Below are 15,399 nucleotides of genomic sequence, written 5' to 3'. Positions count from 1 at the left end.
TATTTTCATTTTCCCCATTTTTTTTTTCTTAAATTCTTTTTTAATGATCGCAAACTAACTTGAATATAAAAATGAGCAAATCCAGAGAGTTGTGTTGGGGCGTGCCATCAGAAAGCACAGGCGCATTCACAATATGTTAACTTTGGACGCCACCAATAATCAATAAGCCTGAAAATATTACACTTTTTGATTTGTGAGGCACAGTACTTGCTTCAGACAACATACCTCACCTACTCATAGTGGGAATCTGAGAATGAGAGCAAACAGTGATTAAGTTGATGTTGGCTACTGACTGAGTAAATACTCGCTCACGTAAGTGCACAGCAGTTTGTGTGTGAGGAAACCAAGTGTTTGCTGAACAGCAACTATAAAAAGAAGACAGACAGAAGGTGATGCTATGGCCTTTAATTTCACATTTACATTCAATTCTTCTGGACAGTGAAAAGTATTGCACATAAAAAGATATCAGTAAGTAAATACCTCTGCCCTGAACAAATACAAATAAATATAAGTTGCATAAACTGGCTACAATGGTGACCTCATCAGAGAATACATTACATGTGGTATAATAATAGCAGTGCTAACAAGAATAAAAATGGCAAAAAAAAAAAAAAGACCAGCAGTTCTTCTCAATTCTGGCTAGTTTACTGAGGCCATCTAATGAGGGACTCTTTAGCATCTGAAGACCATTAAAACGCTCCATCTGAGAGAAAACAAAAGCCAAAGTAAGGCTACACTGCCGCACCATATGGCATTTCTAAGGCATTATAAATATAAACAATCTCTACGCCTGTCAACAGTCTCAGTGTTATCTCACTACTATCTAACCGAAAGCTTAAAATCGAAAATTTCAATGGAAACTTTAACAAGGTGTTGCGTGTCAAACGTATTCTTTGTTCTCGTATTCTTTCTTGATAGCTTTTTTAATGCGGTCGATTTCATCTTCACTGGAGCTGTCGTGGTGGTCTTCTTTCTCCTTCTTATCACCGTCCGAAGCCTTGGTTTCTTCGCCTTGATGGTTTTCTGGTGTAGTGGTGGACTGCAGCTCATCTCGGATCGTATTCAGCTCCACCAGACCTTCGTGCAGTTGTGTTGCCACCTCCCTGATTTTGGCAGCGAACTCCGACTTGGCGCCTTTCTTGAGGATTTTGGAATCTTTGGCCACAAAGTAGATATCCATACCTACAAAGAGTCCAGTGAGCACGCCCGTGGCCATACTGGCGATCTGGACCGCTCTGGCTGCCGTGCTGCCCGCCACATTGGCGATCTGCACCACACGCATGATCTCATTGGCGTTGACGAGGATCGCCTTCCCTGCCATGGCGCCGTCTTCATAGAAACTACTAGTGAGGGCAGGGAAGTCTCGATTGTACGCCTGATTTTTCATCTTCATCAGGTCGAACCTGCGCAGGTTCTCGATCCCCTGCTTGATGAATTTGAGGCACTTGTTGAGGTCCGTTATCTTCTCCTGGTAGTCCTCCACAATCTTCTCCACCTTCTTGCGATCCATAGAGTTGTTGACCTGGTTGGAGATGCCGGCTCCTGCTGATGTCAGACCACCGGCTGTGGCGATGCCCAGTCCGATCGCGGTCACGATTAAGGAGGTTCCCAGGGTGACGGGAGCCAGAGCGAGGCCAGTGATGGTGGCCACGCCCCCGATGGCGCTGGTGGATCCACCAGTGATTTGAGCAATCTTTGTGTTCTTGTTGAACTTGTCGAGTCCATCTGCGATGGCGTTGAGGTCGATGACGTGCTGCCAGAGGGACTCGGCGCGCTCCGTGAACAGCTTGTTGAAGACGCGGATGCCTTTCTGCACTTTATCTGCTGTTACAGCAAAGGCCCTAAGGGGAGAAGAGGTTGAGGGTCAGTATACAGTGGATTTTTGAGCAGAATGATCAAGGTTATTGTTAAAAAAAAAAACAAAAAAAAAAAAAAAAACTGTGGTGCAGATAAACAACTTTCTCTGAATGGAATATTTTTACATGAGTTTATCATCTATAGCTGTTATGAGGTGGATTCCAGATGTGGAAATGTCAAAACTTTGACACGCGGAAATGAAACTTACATGGTTGATTCCAATGGGAAGTCATGAAAAGACACTTGTCAACAGACCTTTGAGAAGCTTCAAATAAGACACTTATGTATATATAATGTAGTCACTTACTTAGCCTCTTCTTTTTCTGTCATGTCTTCATCTTCTTGTCTTTCCTCCCATGCTGAGAAAGAATAAGAAGAGGGATATTTTTCATAACGTTACATAAACTAAAGAGCAAACACTATGTGAACACATTAAATAACATAGAAAACTTGGGCATTATTCTGCCACTACAACCTGTACTACTTATTCATTCTTATTAATACGAATGTAGTAGTTGTAGCTCATTTTGGTGTGATGACTGTGTTTGCTGTTATTATGTAAAGCAGTTAAATTTTTATTGTTTTTTTTCATTAAAAAGGCCATATTAAGAAATACTGATTGGAAGTATTTGAATTGCATGCACTTCTTGATTGTTATATGGGAAATTTAGTTAAATGCAGTAGGCAAATATTGTAATTTGAATAAAGTCAGCCATTCAGTGATTGGACAAACCATAATTAACACAACTGAATCTAATACTTACGCTCCACAGTGTTCCACCAGTCCATAAGATCCTCAGCATCCTGAAAGACACCATCATATTTGTATGTTGCTGATGAATCAGTGGACTACATTTGAATAGTTTAGTTGAAAATGTTTTGCTTTTAACGACCAACCTGACTTTCCTGGGAGTTGTCAGGGTTTCCAGGGTCAATGCGATATTCCTCCAGCTGGTCAAACAAGGACCTGTTTGCCCCTTCATTCTGAGACAACACAAGTCATGCATCTTTACAGTTCAATATAACCAAAAGGATGAATTGTTTTTTGATGAAGGAAAGTCTATGTGCGTGTCTTTCAATGCATCACTTGCCATACAATTTAATCTACCGTAAAAGAAAAAGAAAAAAGTGTGAGCAACCAAAGCTGTCATCACATTTTCTCAGTTTTCCTTTAAGTCCCCCCCAACTGAACCCATGCACACTTTTAACTGGTTTATACTCTAACAAGTAGGAGGAAGTTATGGCAAAAGAGATTCTGGTTGTACTGATGTATTTCTGCTGTTTTTGCAGAAGTGAAAGGACCAGAACGTCGCAGGGACACATTCAAAAGGGATCCGGAGGAACAAGTCTGGGCACATTTCAGCCTAATCTCGGCTCAGGACAAGCACGAACACCGAGTGGGGTGGGTTTCATGTCAGCAGCGGAAGAGAAATAAATACAAAACACATGTTGAGGAGGGCAGTCTGCGGAGAGAGCAGAGCCGATACCCTCCAGACAAACTCTGTAAATGGCAAGAAGAATGAGGTTGGTTTGAGGGCGGAGCAGAAGGACGGGTCAGGTGACTGAGACAGAGCTTTTGTAACCCTGAACCACAATGAGTAAAGAGACAATTCTGTGTGACAAACACACCAACTGGGTGAGAAAAGACTTAGAAGAGTCGGTTTTAGTTTACATAATTACAAAAAGAAACACCATCCCAGTCATTTTCTAAGAAAAAAGCATTGTATTTCTTATATTACCTCTGCGTTTCCTGCTTCGCCTGGTTCATTCTTCTGTATAACTTTGGGCTAAAACCAATGAACACACAACACACAATTAAAACACTGACAACGTTGATATAGGCTCCAGTTCCATTGTGATTTCTTTTGCCATGTCTTTAGTCTTCAGAGATTTACTCATAAATGTAGAACTAACGTGGAATCTCTGCTATGCAAATACACTCATCAAAATAACACAGCAAGACTAGAAATTATATTACACTAAAGTCATTTCAGGGACGTTTAAGAAGGGGGACAGGTTAAAGATTTCAGCAGAGTGCAATGCCAATGAAAATTAATTCACGTAAAGCAGTTTCAGAAAAAACAAATAGCTGCAATAAAGCGGTCAGCTGAATGAAGGACAACCGCTCCAGGAGGTAGAAAATGTCCTTGTAATGTTGTTTATTGTAACGGAGGGCATTTAAACTGTGTGGTTCAACCAAACAAGTGCCGACCAGACAGAAAAAGGCAAGTTTGAGCACGTCCCATGTTTGAGCGTTACCTTGACACGAGGCATGAAGGGATTGTGCTTCTTGTATTTCTTGACTTTGGGCTGTAAAAACAGAGCGCAACATTATTACACTGTCCCCTGGAGGAGGTCCTATACGTACTGTACATTGTCGTCAGAAAACACGAGGTTCTGTTCCTGAAACGCTGAGTTAAAGCTGAACAGAAAAACTTCTATTCAACAAGCACATGAAAGAGAATTTATCTGAAAGACCTTTAGTGTTTTATCCTGGCCCTCCTCTTCTTTATTTTCCTCTTTTGAGGAAGCCTCATCTTCATCTTTCAGGCCTTCATCATCAGACGCAGCCTAAAAACAAACAAACAAAACACAAAAAACCCCAGTCAGCATGACACCGAGATAAATACAAATTATAGTGTGTTTAATTTTGGCAACCACTTGTGTCCAAACTCCATTACCCTGTCTGCAGTACGTGGCATGAATGGATTAGCCTGCTTGTGTCTTTTCACCTTAGTCTGTCGAGAGAATTGGCACAATCACAAGTACGTGACATGAGAAACAACAACTGGAAGAGCAACACTGTTAGTATATAATATTCCAGCCATTGTTGATTTGTATTTAAATGAAGAAAGAGCATCGGGGCTTCAGGATTCCCAGAAAAAAGTAATCTGCTGCTTCTCAAAATAACAGAACTCTCAGTTTTTCATCCACATTAAAATCAGTTACAGTCCAACTTCACTACCGTATATATATATATTTTAGTTCTTCTTTGTGATGGTATCTGCAGGTGTCACATGTGTTTTGCATGTTTATACAAGATATAACTGAAGACAAAGGAAGCAGGAACTAGAAAAGTTAGATCCTGGCAGAGGAGCCACAACAAATATGCTTTCCTGCAGTCGGTGAGAGTTCAGAGCGCACAATGATGAAAAAAACCCTACCTTAAATCATCTCAGAACGACGCATTTATTTATAAGATCATCTATTTGTCAGAATCAAAAGAATGGTGAATGACCTTCTACACATTTAAGAAAACTCTTCAATCTAATAACTGGGGATTAATAGTGATTCTATCCTGACTTGTAATCATGACAAATCATACTTACTGCTTGATTCTCTGGAATGTTCGTCTCTTCACCGTCTCTGGCTGCAGCAGACTCGTCTCCTTCAATGCCTTCATCCCCCGACTGGTTCTGCGGCACATTAAACTGATCGGTTCATCGTTTTTGTATTTTTCATGTTCCAGATGTGTTGAGATGGCAGAGGGTTATATTTTGCATCAGTATTAGTATCAGTACATTCAGTTGAAAAGTTTGAAACCTTTTTCAATCTTAAAGTGTTGTTATTTTTATATCATAGCTACTGTGGGAGGAAAGAAAACACACACTCAAAGCTGATGCTTGATATCTGAAAGCTAAAACTCTCTATTGACAATCTATAATGTTTTAACTTGTGTTATGTGTTGTCCGTGGCAATACCTGATGTTTGTGTCTCTGCTTCTGCAGATCACGAGTTCTCGTTCTGCTCATCTCCTGAAATGAAACCACAGGCGTTACCTAAAAAATAACGGTCTACGGTACACTTTCCATACCTATAAGCTGATATAAATGAGCCCCATTGCCCTGACAAAGACCGCTCGCCTGCTCAGTCGGTCTGGATGGAACTGTAGGAGTTTCTTCAGGGTTTTCTTTTCTCTGTCTCGGTCTCATATCTTTGTTTTCCTGAAGAAAACAAGAGTAAATATCCGTGACAAAGGCTTTTTCATGTATATAAAAAATTCTCCTGAAAGTGTAACATTGCGCTCATTCAGCAGATTTGTATTCAAACCGATATTCAAACACCAATCAAACTCCGTGGACAAGCAGAACGCATAGACAGCCTACATATTATTGAAAAGGAACTGAGAAGGCTACCTTATCGTACTCTTGTCTTCTTGATTTTTCTCTGTCGTCTGCGGGCGTCCTCTTCACCTCCTGCAACACGATGTCACAGAGTCAGACAGAGAAGAAGCTACCGAAGATTCATAAAGACCACAGGTCACCGTCTGACTGCATGCAAACCTTTTCCGCTGATCTGGGTGGCGTTTCACTTCTGTCTGTCTTTTCTGGCTGGCTCATGTTGCTTTTGACCTGACAAGGACACACACACACACACCAAGTCAGTCAGTCGGTGTACTAGAGCAGACGGACGAGGAGGTTCCACGGGCAGCAGGTGAGAGGTAAGGAGGATGTGGGGAAGATACTAAAGAGGAGGTCATGAGGAGAAGTTGATCAGGTGTGTGTGTGTGTCTGTGTGTGTGTGTGTGTGTGTGTGACTACTATGTGAGGCAGTAAATAGACTCACTGGTTTTGGCTTCTCTTTCACTTGATGCTCATTCTCCTTGAGGGTCTCTGCCTCTTCAGTGCCTTTCTGATTAAAAGATAATTGTTTTTTGTTTGTTTTTTTTACCAGTGAGAAGAAACATTCATTAATCGAAATACATTTGTACAAAACACATTTCTGAATAAAGCTTGAGGTTATTTTACAAAATACACACATCTGTGTTTGCGTCTTGTTCAAATTGTAATAAATCTGCAGGGGTATTATTGTTGTATAAACCAGTGAGAAAAAAAAACTTCTCAACGCAACAGTCACAACCACAACAGTTGTGAAATGGTTAGTTAACCTGTAACAGTGTTTCAAAACCACTGTCGTATTACAGAAGCAAAACAGTCTCGAACCGACGGCCAAACTACCACCGCCACCATCACCCAACACATTTAACGTCATAGTTACTTTATTTGCAGAACGGAAAGGATTCAATAAGTACTTGGTTCCGGTCAAAGCATTCTGGAGAGGAGCACACGTTCACACAGGATTTAGGTGGATATCGAAAAATTTATCGAAGCTTTGAGAGTCACAATCTGACATTGGTAAAAAAAAAAAAAACTAAATGAGCCACCCAGTGAGTCACTGAGCACGGTGCTTTGGAGAGGAGACCATCATTGTTGAAAGTATAAAAAGGTGAATTTTGAATAAACAGACTCGGTTAAATTTCAAACCGAGTGAAACAGGAACAAGTAACCATGAAAGCACCTGTTTGTGACCTGATGATTTCTCAGCTGGATCGTCCTCATCTGAGCTCATCTGCTTCTCGTGCTGCACAAAAAAAAAAATCAAAAATTCAATTGAGAGCACATAAATGTAGTTTTTAAGCTTATTTTTATTACAAAAATTGCAGTTTTATTTCACCGGTGTCAACAAGCACAAAATCCAGCTTACTTTGTTGGCACCTCGAAAGGGATTCAGCTTCGTCATTGCTCCTGCCAGTTTATTCTGAGTGAGGACAAAATGTTATCAAAAGATTAATCAAGAAAAACCTCAAGAACATTTCTAAACTATGAAATCCTAAAAGTAGAAACCTGCTTTTGACCAGTCTGGCCATCTTCGTTGTCCGATGTCTCCTCGTCGTCAGAGTTCGGGCTCTTTTCCTGCAGATGAAGTCAACTTTAGTTGTTAAATAATAGTAGAATTAAATAATATAAGTTATCACCGATTAATTTTATAGTGGCAGGGATTTTACTATTAATTCATTCTAATCTGAGAGGAATTACATATTTCACGTCTCACCTTTTTGTCCGGGTGAAATGTGTTCTTCATCATTGCACTGAATCCATTCTGAAATAAGTCAAGATGCTGAGATTGTCAGAAAACTTAAAAAAAAAAAGAAGACTAAGAGATTTTACACACAGAGTAGAGTCGCAATTACTTTGTCGCAAAAAGAAACCAACCTGTTTAGTTTTGGGTTTCTCTGAAGTGGACTCCTCCAAGTTCTCACTCCTCTCCTGACGGGAGACAAACCACACTTGATGAGCATATCAGCACCGGAAAAGCCTCTTCACAGGTGTTATGAACGTGCATGTGATGAGGCGGGGAAGTGATTCCGAGACGTTTCAAACCCGAAGAAAATTCACAAACTGATACTGATCTTCGTCCGAGTCAACAGATACAACAGAGAGGAAGGACACAAACTTAAGCCGCTTACCTTTGTTGACTTCTCGTGACCTTTTCTGTCCGCAGACGGTTCTCCGTCCATAGACAAATCATCCTTCACAGAGAGAAACAGCAAACGTATATTAAAAAGATTTCCCAGAAATCCACCATTTTCAGAGGAAGTGAAAACACTCATTACTAAAGTACAGATAGTTCTGCGGCTTTTTTCAGGTATGACATGCAACAATAAGACACTTAAAGACCAACTTAAATTGTGGCAATGACACAGATCGTAAATAAACTTGTGTCATAGTCATCAGGTACAAAGTAAACCGACTAGACTTTATTTAAAACAATGTCAAATAAAATATTACCGTCACATGCTTTGAGCCATCTAATGAACTCTGAATCGTCCTCAGAGTTTAAAGGAGCAATGTTGAAGTTTAACATGCAGATATTTGTGTTCAATTGTAGGTGGGGAAAGTAAAGCGTCATCAGAAAAATAAAATAGAACAGCATTTGATTCAAAGGGGTTGCTAATAACATTAATAATAATTCAACCTGCAGCAGGCATAGAAAAACACACGCAGAAAATATATTTTAGCGCCTTGGTTATAAGCAGACTTTTAGGTGTAGTGTTAGTTGACAGCGCTGCATCACAATTTGTTTGACCACACCTTAATATAAGAGCAACACACCCAGGACTGTACAGATACAATTGGTATTTGAACAGCGTGTGTGTGCTGGATGGAGGAATTATTCCTATATTAAGGTGTACATCGAATGATGTCATGGCGGTTCATGCCACTTTTGAAAGAGCAACAAAAATCTCTGTTCTTTAAGAGTTTGCATCCAACTTAAATTTGAAACCAGCACGTCACTCTGATGTCACAATACTAAAAGGTACTTCCCTAAACCTCTGTGAAGTGGTTTCATGTTGCAGCATCCACTGTGTGACGCCTGCTGCAGAGGCTACCTGAGGTACCTTGTGTTGTTTTGTCACTTACCTGTGACTGAGACCTGGCAACTTTTTTTCTGAACACTCCACCGAAGATTCCTCCTTTCTCCTGAGGACGTCACATGAAACCAGCTTTTAATCATAATTTGTTTATATTAGTGTAATGACCGTTCTTAATGTCTGGCTGTTGAGGTAGGAGGTGTCATACTAGAACCAAAAAAAAAAAGAAGAAGATCAAACTAACTTTTGAGGGATTCTCAGCGAGATTGTCACTGCTTCCCGAGAGCTCACTGGGAGCAGACAAATCCTCCTGAAGGTGAGAGAACAACGTCAGCCAGTTGAATTATTTTACACATCTTAATAGGCTTAGAAACAAACTGCACAAATACTCCCACATAGCGTACCTTAGACTGAGACCGTGCACCAAAGTGCTTGGGAGGCTTTTTGAACATCCCACCGAACATTCCTCCAGACTCCTAAAAGCAAAGCAGTCACATCATAACCACAGATTAACGATGGTCCGGGTTGATTATCATTCAGACACTTTTGTTTGCTTGGAGTGCATTCTTTAAAAATAGCTGCTGAACTATAGTTGTAAACGACAGGAAAATGTTGTACAAAGCTCACCTTAGTGTTGCCGTTTGCAGAAAGGTTGTCGCTGCTGCCGGAGAGCTCAGCGTCGGCAGACAAATCCTCCTGCAGGAAAACCAGTCAGTGTCGATATGAACACGGATAAATGGTTATATAACATTCTAAGTAAATACCTGAGACTGCGTCTTGTGCTTGTGGCCCTTTTTAAACATCCCGCTGAACATCCCTCCTGACTCCTGCAAGTGCCAAAAGTCACATTAACGACATACAGATTGAGAACATTTCCACACGGTGGAGGATTAACAATGACGGCAAGTTTTCATATTTAAACAAAACGCCTTGCATATCGTTTGCTTTTGTTAGAAGAAAATCGTAGTTGAATAAGTTTAAAAGTTAGCCCTGTGAACGGGATGAAGCTGGATAAAAGATAGAAGAATGGATGGAAGATGGAAGTGGCTCCTCCAAAGCTCACCTTAGTGTTGCTGTTCACAGAAAGGTTGTCGTTGCTGCCGGAGAGCTCACCGTCTGCAGACAAATCATCCTCCTGGAGGCCAGAAACCGGAAAAAAATACGTTAAAAATACATATAAACATATTTAAATGAGAAATAGCAACATGCTAAACAAATACCTGAGATTGTGCCCTTACTCCTAAGCGCTTGGGTGGCTTTTTGAAGAACCCACTGAACACCCCACCTGATTCCTGGAAGTCCCAAAAAACCCCGTATTATTCAAGAATGGTTCTCCATTGAAGAGGATTACAGTGAAAGATCAGATTGTAATGTTTCAGGATTAGAAGTAGAAACTTTTCCAAAGCTCACCTTAGTGTTGCTGTTCACAGAAAGATTGTCAGCACTGCCTGAATGCTCACTGGCAGCAGATAAATCCTCCTGAGAATTTAAAAAAAAAAAAAAAAAAACGGATTAAAAAGTAGGTGAGAAAATACAATCAATTCAAAAGTAACAAGTAAAAAGTAAATCAATAAGTACCTGAGACTTGGCTGCAGAGGGCTTCGGGGACTTTTTAAACATCCCACTGAACATGCCTCCAGATTCCTGGAAATTAGCAAAGTCCCATTAGAAGAGCCGTCTATCCATATTAGAAAAAGTGTTTTTTCAGTTTTATATAGTTCTATTCTATTTGTTTGTTTGTTTTTAGAAACTCCTGGTGCAGATGCCAGTTGGACAGACAGGGATTTTGTGTTAGAAACAATTGGCTGCTCTTTATACAAACTGCTGATGCATGCACGTTCTCACACACACACACACACACACACACACACACACACACACACACACACACACACACACACACACACACACACACACACACACACACACACACACACACACACACACACACACACACACACACACACACACACACACACACACAAAATGCCAATTCAGTGAGTCAGAGTTTACACGGCTACTGTCGGTCACATCACCGTCATACTGTCATTCACTGGCTCTCAATGTTACTGTAACAGTTCTGTGTCCACTGTGTAATACCGACTGAATTATGAAAACTATAATAGATTTATGTAGGTAGTTTAGTTTACAGAACATGGTTTCGTATCAGAGATAATCAAATATTAGTATTCTGAACTTTTGTTAAATGTTTCCATGTGCAATATAAATGTACATTTTTAATCAGAAAAAAAAAATTAAAGAGATATTTTTAGAAGTAAATGCCAACATCTCCCGTCATTGAAAATAAATGCTCCCTGCTACACACTGCCTTTTTTTCCATTTTAAGAAAGAATTAAAATAAAAAATCCTGATTTACAATATTACCACCACTTATTTCGCTCCATCATTCACTTCAGTATTTTTTTTAAACTTATAATTTCTGTGTATTTTTTATTATTTTATCATATTTGAAAAATAAATACTAAAAAGAGATTTATAACACTGTTCTTTTAAAACTGAAAACCAGAGGTGAGGAAGTAAAATATTTGGACTTTGTTACTGTACTGGTATCTGCCCTTTTCTGAGAGAATATTAGCTGAAGTTGTTTGTTTTTGATATTCATAGTGTTTTATAAAAAGTGCTTGGGATTTTTGTTGTTTGTTTCTGACTCTGAATTATGTACAAGCATATTACAGCACCACCATGAAAAAAAGGCAGAGTATGAATAAAATTAAACATTTATTTTTACTTTTGTCTTTTTACTTGAATGGTATATGTTGGAAGCTCTTCTCAAAACACCTGTGATGACACTCACCTTAGTGTTGTTCTCTGACAGATTGTCATTACTACCAGAGAAATCCAACAGATCCTGAAAAACACAATATTATCCATCAGTCTCCTCGCCTGCCAAACAAAACTGCATTTTTCGCATTTTAGGCCGTCACTTATTTGTTGTATCTCCCAGATAAGCTTTCAGACACAGTGTCGAGCATTTATGGTTTCACCTGTGAAGCCCTGCGGATGTGTCCCAGTCTGGGAGAGCGTTTAGATTTTCCAGCCGATTTATCCTTTTGGGGGGAAAAAAAAAAAAAAAAAAGTACAAAAAGTCTCTTTCAAAGCTTAAACATTGATACCCTGTGGAGGAAAATCCAAAATGACAAAAAAGCTCACACACCTTTGACGACTTGCTGTTCAGGCTGTCACTACTGGCAGACAGTTCAGGGTTTTGTATCGATAAGGTGGCCTGCTGTAACAGAAACAACAGTCTAATGTTAGTCTACAGGTTAGTCTAGTTAAAGCAAAACGCTCAGGTTTAAGTTTTGTATATAAATGCATCCTTAAAGATGCTTTTGTTTTTTGCTGCTGTGACTTAAAGTAAACTATTTTCTACACACTTACTGAGTATAAAAGTTAATGTTAATTATTTCATTAAGCATCATTCCAGAGGTGTCCTAATTATGGCCTGTGAGCATTTTTTTAACTGGCTGGCTATACCAAAAAGTATAATGGGTATCGGCTACATATGTAACTTGAAAGTACAACGATTCTGCGTTTTCAATAAAACAAGGTAAAGAAAAATGTCGCTCCTGGTGACTAAAAATGACAAAACCAAAGTAACTCAAGAGGGAAAGCGAATGAAAAAATTGGTTGGTTGGACTTTGATTATGTTAACTGTGGTCACTGGTTAAAAAGTGACAAAAATAATTTATCTTATTAGATATTGTAATATTTTGAGATATTGTAATTTGGATTTTTATTACTTAGAAGCTAAAACGATCAAGAATAGAGTTTAAAAAAAGTTTAATCGCTTCACTTAATGTGTAATAAATGTGGACTTTTCCCAGTTTAAAATGAAAAAATAAACTTTGTCACCGTTTCCAGATGTACTTTTACTGTATATCAGGAAATAGTAAGACATTTAACTAGAACAGAGTCATTGCTCAAGTAGGATATGCAACAACCAAAAAAAACCCAATCACACGAGGAGGACATTCTCACACTTTAGAGGTAATATATGCGTATCAACTTACACCGATCGTACAACAAAACAAATGGGAACAATCTCCAAACCTGTGGCTGATCCTCCTTGGAAGCTTTGGTCGCCTTTTTAAACATCCCTTTAAACACTCCTTTGTCCTGAAATATAAATAAACAACGGTAACAATGTCTACCACGTTGGCATTTTTCAGACAGGAACATCTGAGGAACCCCACCTCCTGCTCACCTTGGTGTTGCTCTCAGTCAGACTGTCGTTGCTCTTTGACAGTTCTTTGTTGGATGATAAATTGTCCTGAAATGTCAACATGAAGCTTTTGAGTGATAAATATGCAGACTCCAATATTGCAGATTCATTGTTGGTGGTTGTGATTTCCTGCTCCGCACATCCTCAACAGGTTTACCTCCCAGCTTTAAAGATGATTCAGACGTAGTTTTAAAAACGTTATCAACGTTGGTTATAGAAACGTGCAAAATGTCACACAAAAAAAGCCAATTTTGGAACAAAAAGAAAACTATAAAATGTTCATTTTCTCTGAACTTCAGAAAAAAACTGAAAAAATTATTCCTGAAAAAAAACTCTCTTGCAAATTTTTTATATAAGAAATAACGGCTCATTTCTGCCCTCAAAGTAAAGTCACCACAAGACAAATTACAACCTCACCTGAGCCTGGACTGATGGTTCTGGGGACTTCAGCGATTTCTTGAACATCCCACCGAATAGCGCAGCTTTTTGCTGGAACAGGAGAAATGTCATTTTAACCAACCGCAAAAAAACAACGACAGTCTCTCCTGATTGTAACGATGAAAAAGTGACTCATTTAAATATTAGAGTCCAACTTCAGGGAAAAATGTAAAGTCTTGACTTGATGCTTGTTTCACATACAAACTCAAAGAAGTGATGAAAGTAGATTCAAATCGACTGTTTTCATGTCTAAAGTTCACAAAGCAAGAAAACACAGCAACAGTGTCGACCAGTGTGAAATGAAAACTGATCAAACTAAGACATCTAGAAAGCACAATATACTTTATATGATGAAATTTGTCATAACAAATTAGGTAAAGCCAGGTGAGGTGAACCCAGTGCACGGAGACTGTTTATTAAAAGTTAAAGTATCCCATATTAATTCTGTATTAGATAATTCCTTCCCTTCTGAAAAAGAATAATAAATATACTTCACACCGTGGTCCTTTAATGACGCACCTCAATGTCATTTTAGAACTAGCCCATGACCCGTGAGTGAAAACACCCATAGCGTCAGCACAGACAAAACCACTGACTTCTTTTAATCATTCTCTGACCTCAATTTAAGTAGTTTATTCATTTTTCCAAAACCGTTAAGCTGAAATCTACGACACAGTTTCTAAACTCAGTTGGAGAAGGTGAGGGTGGGTCTGCTGGTGCCCCAGGAGGCTGTTAATACCCCGGAGCACCCTGGCAGGGTGATACGGCCATGTTGACTAGTTGGATCTCCAAGTAATCCTAAACAGACAGAAATCTACTTGATCCACACACTTATAGAGTGAATCATATGAATAGTTATGACGGCAAGGTCACACGGAGGGTGTGTATCGCCTATAAAGAGTATAATGAAAGTTTATTCTCAGCTTGAGAGGAAAAAGCAAACAGGGTGAAACACTCACGGAAACATTTCCCTCATCACAGTCCAGATCCAGATCATCGTATCGATCCTGTCAAAACGGCCACTTGCATTATTTGACACATTAAAACACACGGACGGATAAAACCCGACCTTTTAATCGGCTCCAGTCTTCAGGTTTAACTTGAGTCGTTGTCTTACCATTAATGCAGCGGCTCCGAACTCCTCCAAAGTGAAGTTATTCCGCAGATGAACCGGTAAATGTGCGCATAAAACGCTTAAATCCTCGGAATATGGAGCGCGTCCTCCGTGTTGATACTCCGTGTTGTTTTCACTCGCCGACCACTTCTAGATCCTCCCCGTTTAGAAAAAAATAGAAAGAGTGGGAACCGGCTGAGGGGAACAACCTCCCACACACCTGTGTTTTTTTTAGAAGAGAGGAGGCTGGAACTGGTGGATCCAGTTTTGTGTGTCTCACCTGGGTGTTGCAGCGCAGGTGAGGGCGCGTCCGTCCCACCCGGGAGCCGCCGTGCACCCGCTGCTGCGTTCACGGACTGCACGGAAAATCCTGTCTCAGAAATGTCAGGCGAAGATAGGACTTAAATAATACAGTATTTGTTTTTCGGACAACTTCAAGATTTTACTCCATACATTGGAATATAAATATGTGAATTTTTTAATCTTTATATTTTCTTTTAGAGAGGGGTGTTATTTCGTTCAAAACCCAGCAGATTATCATTTATTAGAGCAGTTGTGTCAAACATAAGGCCTGTGGGCCAAAACCGGACAGCA

The 15,399-nt window shown here is 39.7% G+C and overlaps 1 protein-coding gene across 3 annotated transcripts; it reads right to left on the bottom strand.

The window, feature by feature from the left end:
* Window positions 1-385: 385 nt before the first annotated feature.
* apol1 (apolipoprotein L, 1) lies at window positions 386-15,049 on the bottom strand. 3 transcript variants are annotated; one of them, XM_080458178.1, is made up of 38 exons: window positions 14,809-15,049; window positions 14,651-14,698; window positions 13,671-13,742; window positions 13,236-13,301; window positions 13,082-13,147; window positions 12,186-12,257; window positions 12,016-12,078; window positions 11,826-11,879; window positions 10,589-10,654; window positions 10,421-10,489; window positions 10,231-10,302; window positions 10,074-10,145; window positions 9,775-9,837; window positions 9,638-9,706; window positions 9,415-9,486; window positions 9,255-9,320; window positions 9,060-9,119; window positions 8,105-8,167; window positions 7,851-7,904; window positions 7,690-7,737; window positions 7,482-7,550; window positions 7,342-7,395; window positions 7,156-7,218; window positions 6,856-6,909; window positions 6,424-6,489; window positions 6,141-6,209; window positions 5,994-6,053; window positions 5,721-5,801; window positions 5,559-5,612; window positions 5,187-5,288; window positions 4,539-4,595; window positions 4,336-4,428; window positions 4,117-4,167; window positions 3,597-3,644; window positions 2,755-2,841; window positions 2,622-2,661; window positions 2,165-2,216; window positions 386-1,841 (listed from the first exon to the last, which is right to left on the bottom strand). In XM_080458178.1, exons 1-38 carry the CDS (start codon window positions 14,809-14,811, stop codon window positions 881-883), a joined length of 3,279 nt encoding a protein of 1,092 aa, XP_080314304.1. In that variant the 5' UTR covers window positions 14,812-15,049; the 3' UTR covers window positions 386-880. The 3 variants fall into 3 exon arrangements, with proteins under 3 accessions (XP_080314304.1, XP_080314305.1, XP_080314306.1); XM_080458179.1 differs by having other exon boundaries at window positions 5,187-5,273; XM_080458180.1 differs by lacking the exon at window positions 6,856-6,909 and having other exon boundaries at window positions 5,187-5,273; window positions 14,809-15,046.
* Between the last annotated feature and the right edge of the window lie 350 nt (window positions 15,050-15,399).

This window comes from Lipophrys pholis, assembly GCF_963383615.2.
Source record: "Lipophrys pholis genome assembly, chromosome: 1".
In the NCBI taxonomy this organism is placed as follows: domain Eukaryota; kingdom Metazoa; phylum Chordata; class Actinopteri; order Blenniiformes; family Blenniidae; genus Lipophrys; species Lipophrys pholis.
This window is presented reverse-complemented; position numbering and strand designations above follow the sequence as displayed.

Coding starts and splice junctions, on each gene's coding strand:
- apol1 (XM_080458178.1), bottom strand. Junction 9,707..9,774: donor AGCACAAGACGCAGTCTCAG/GTATTTACTTAG, acceptor GTTTTCCTGCAG/GAGGATTTGTCTGCCGACGC. Junction 5,802..5,993: donor GAAGACAAGAGTACGATAAG/GTAGCCTTCTCA, acceptor TGTTTTCTTCAG/GAAAACAAAGATATGAGACC.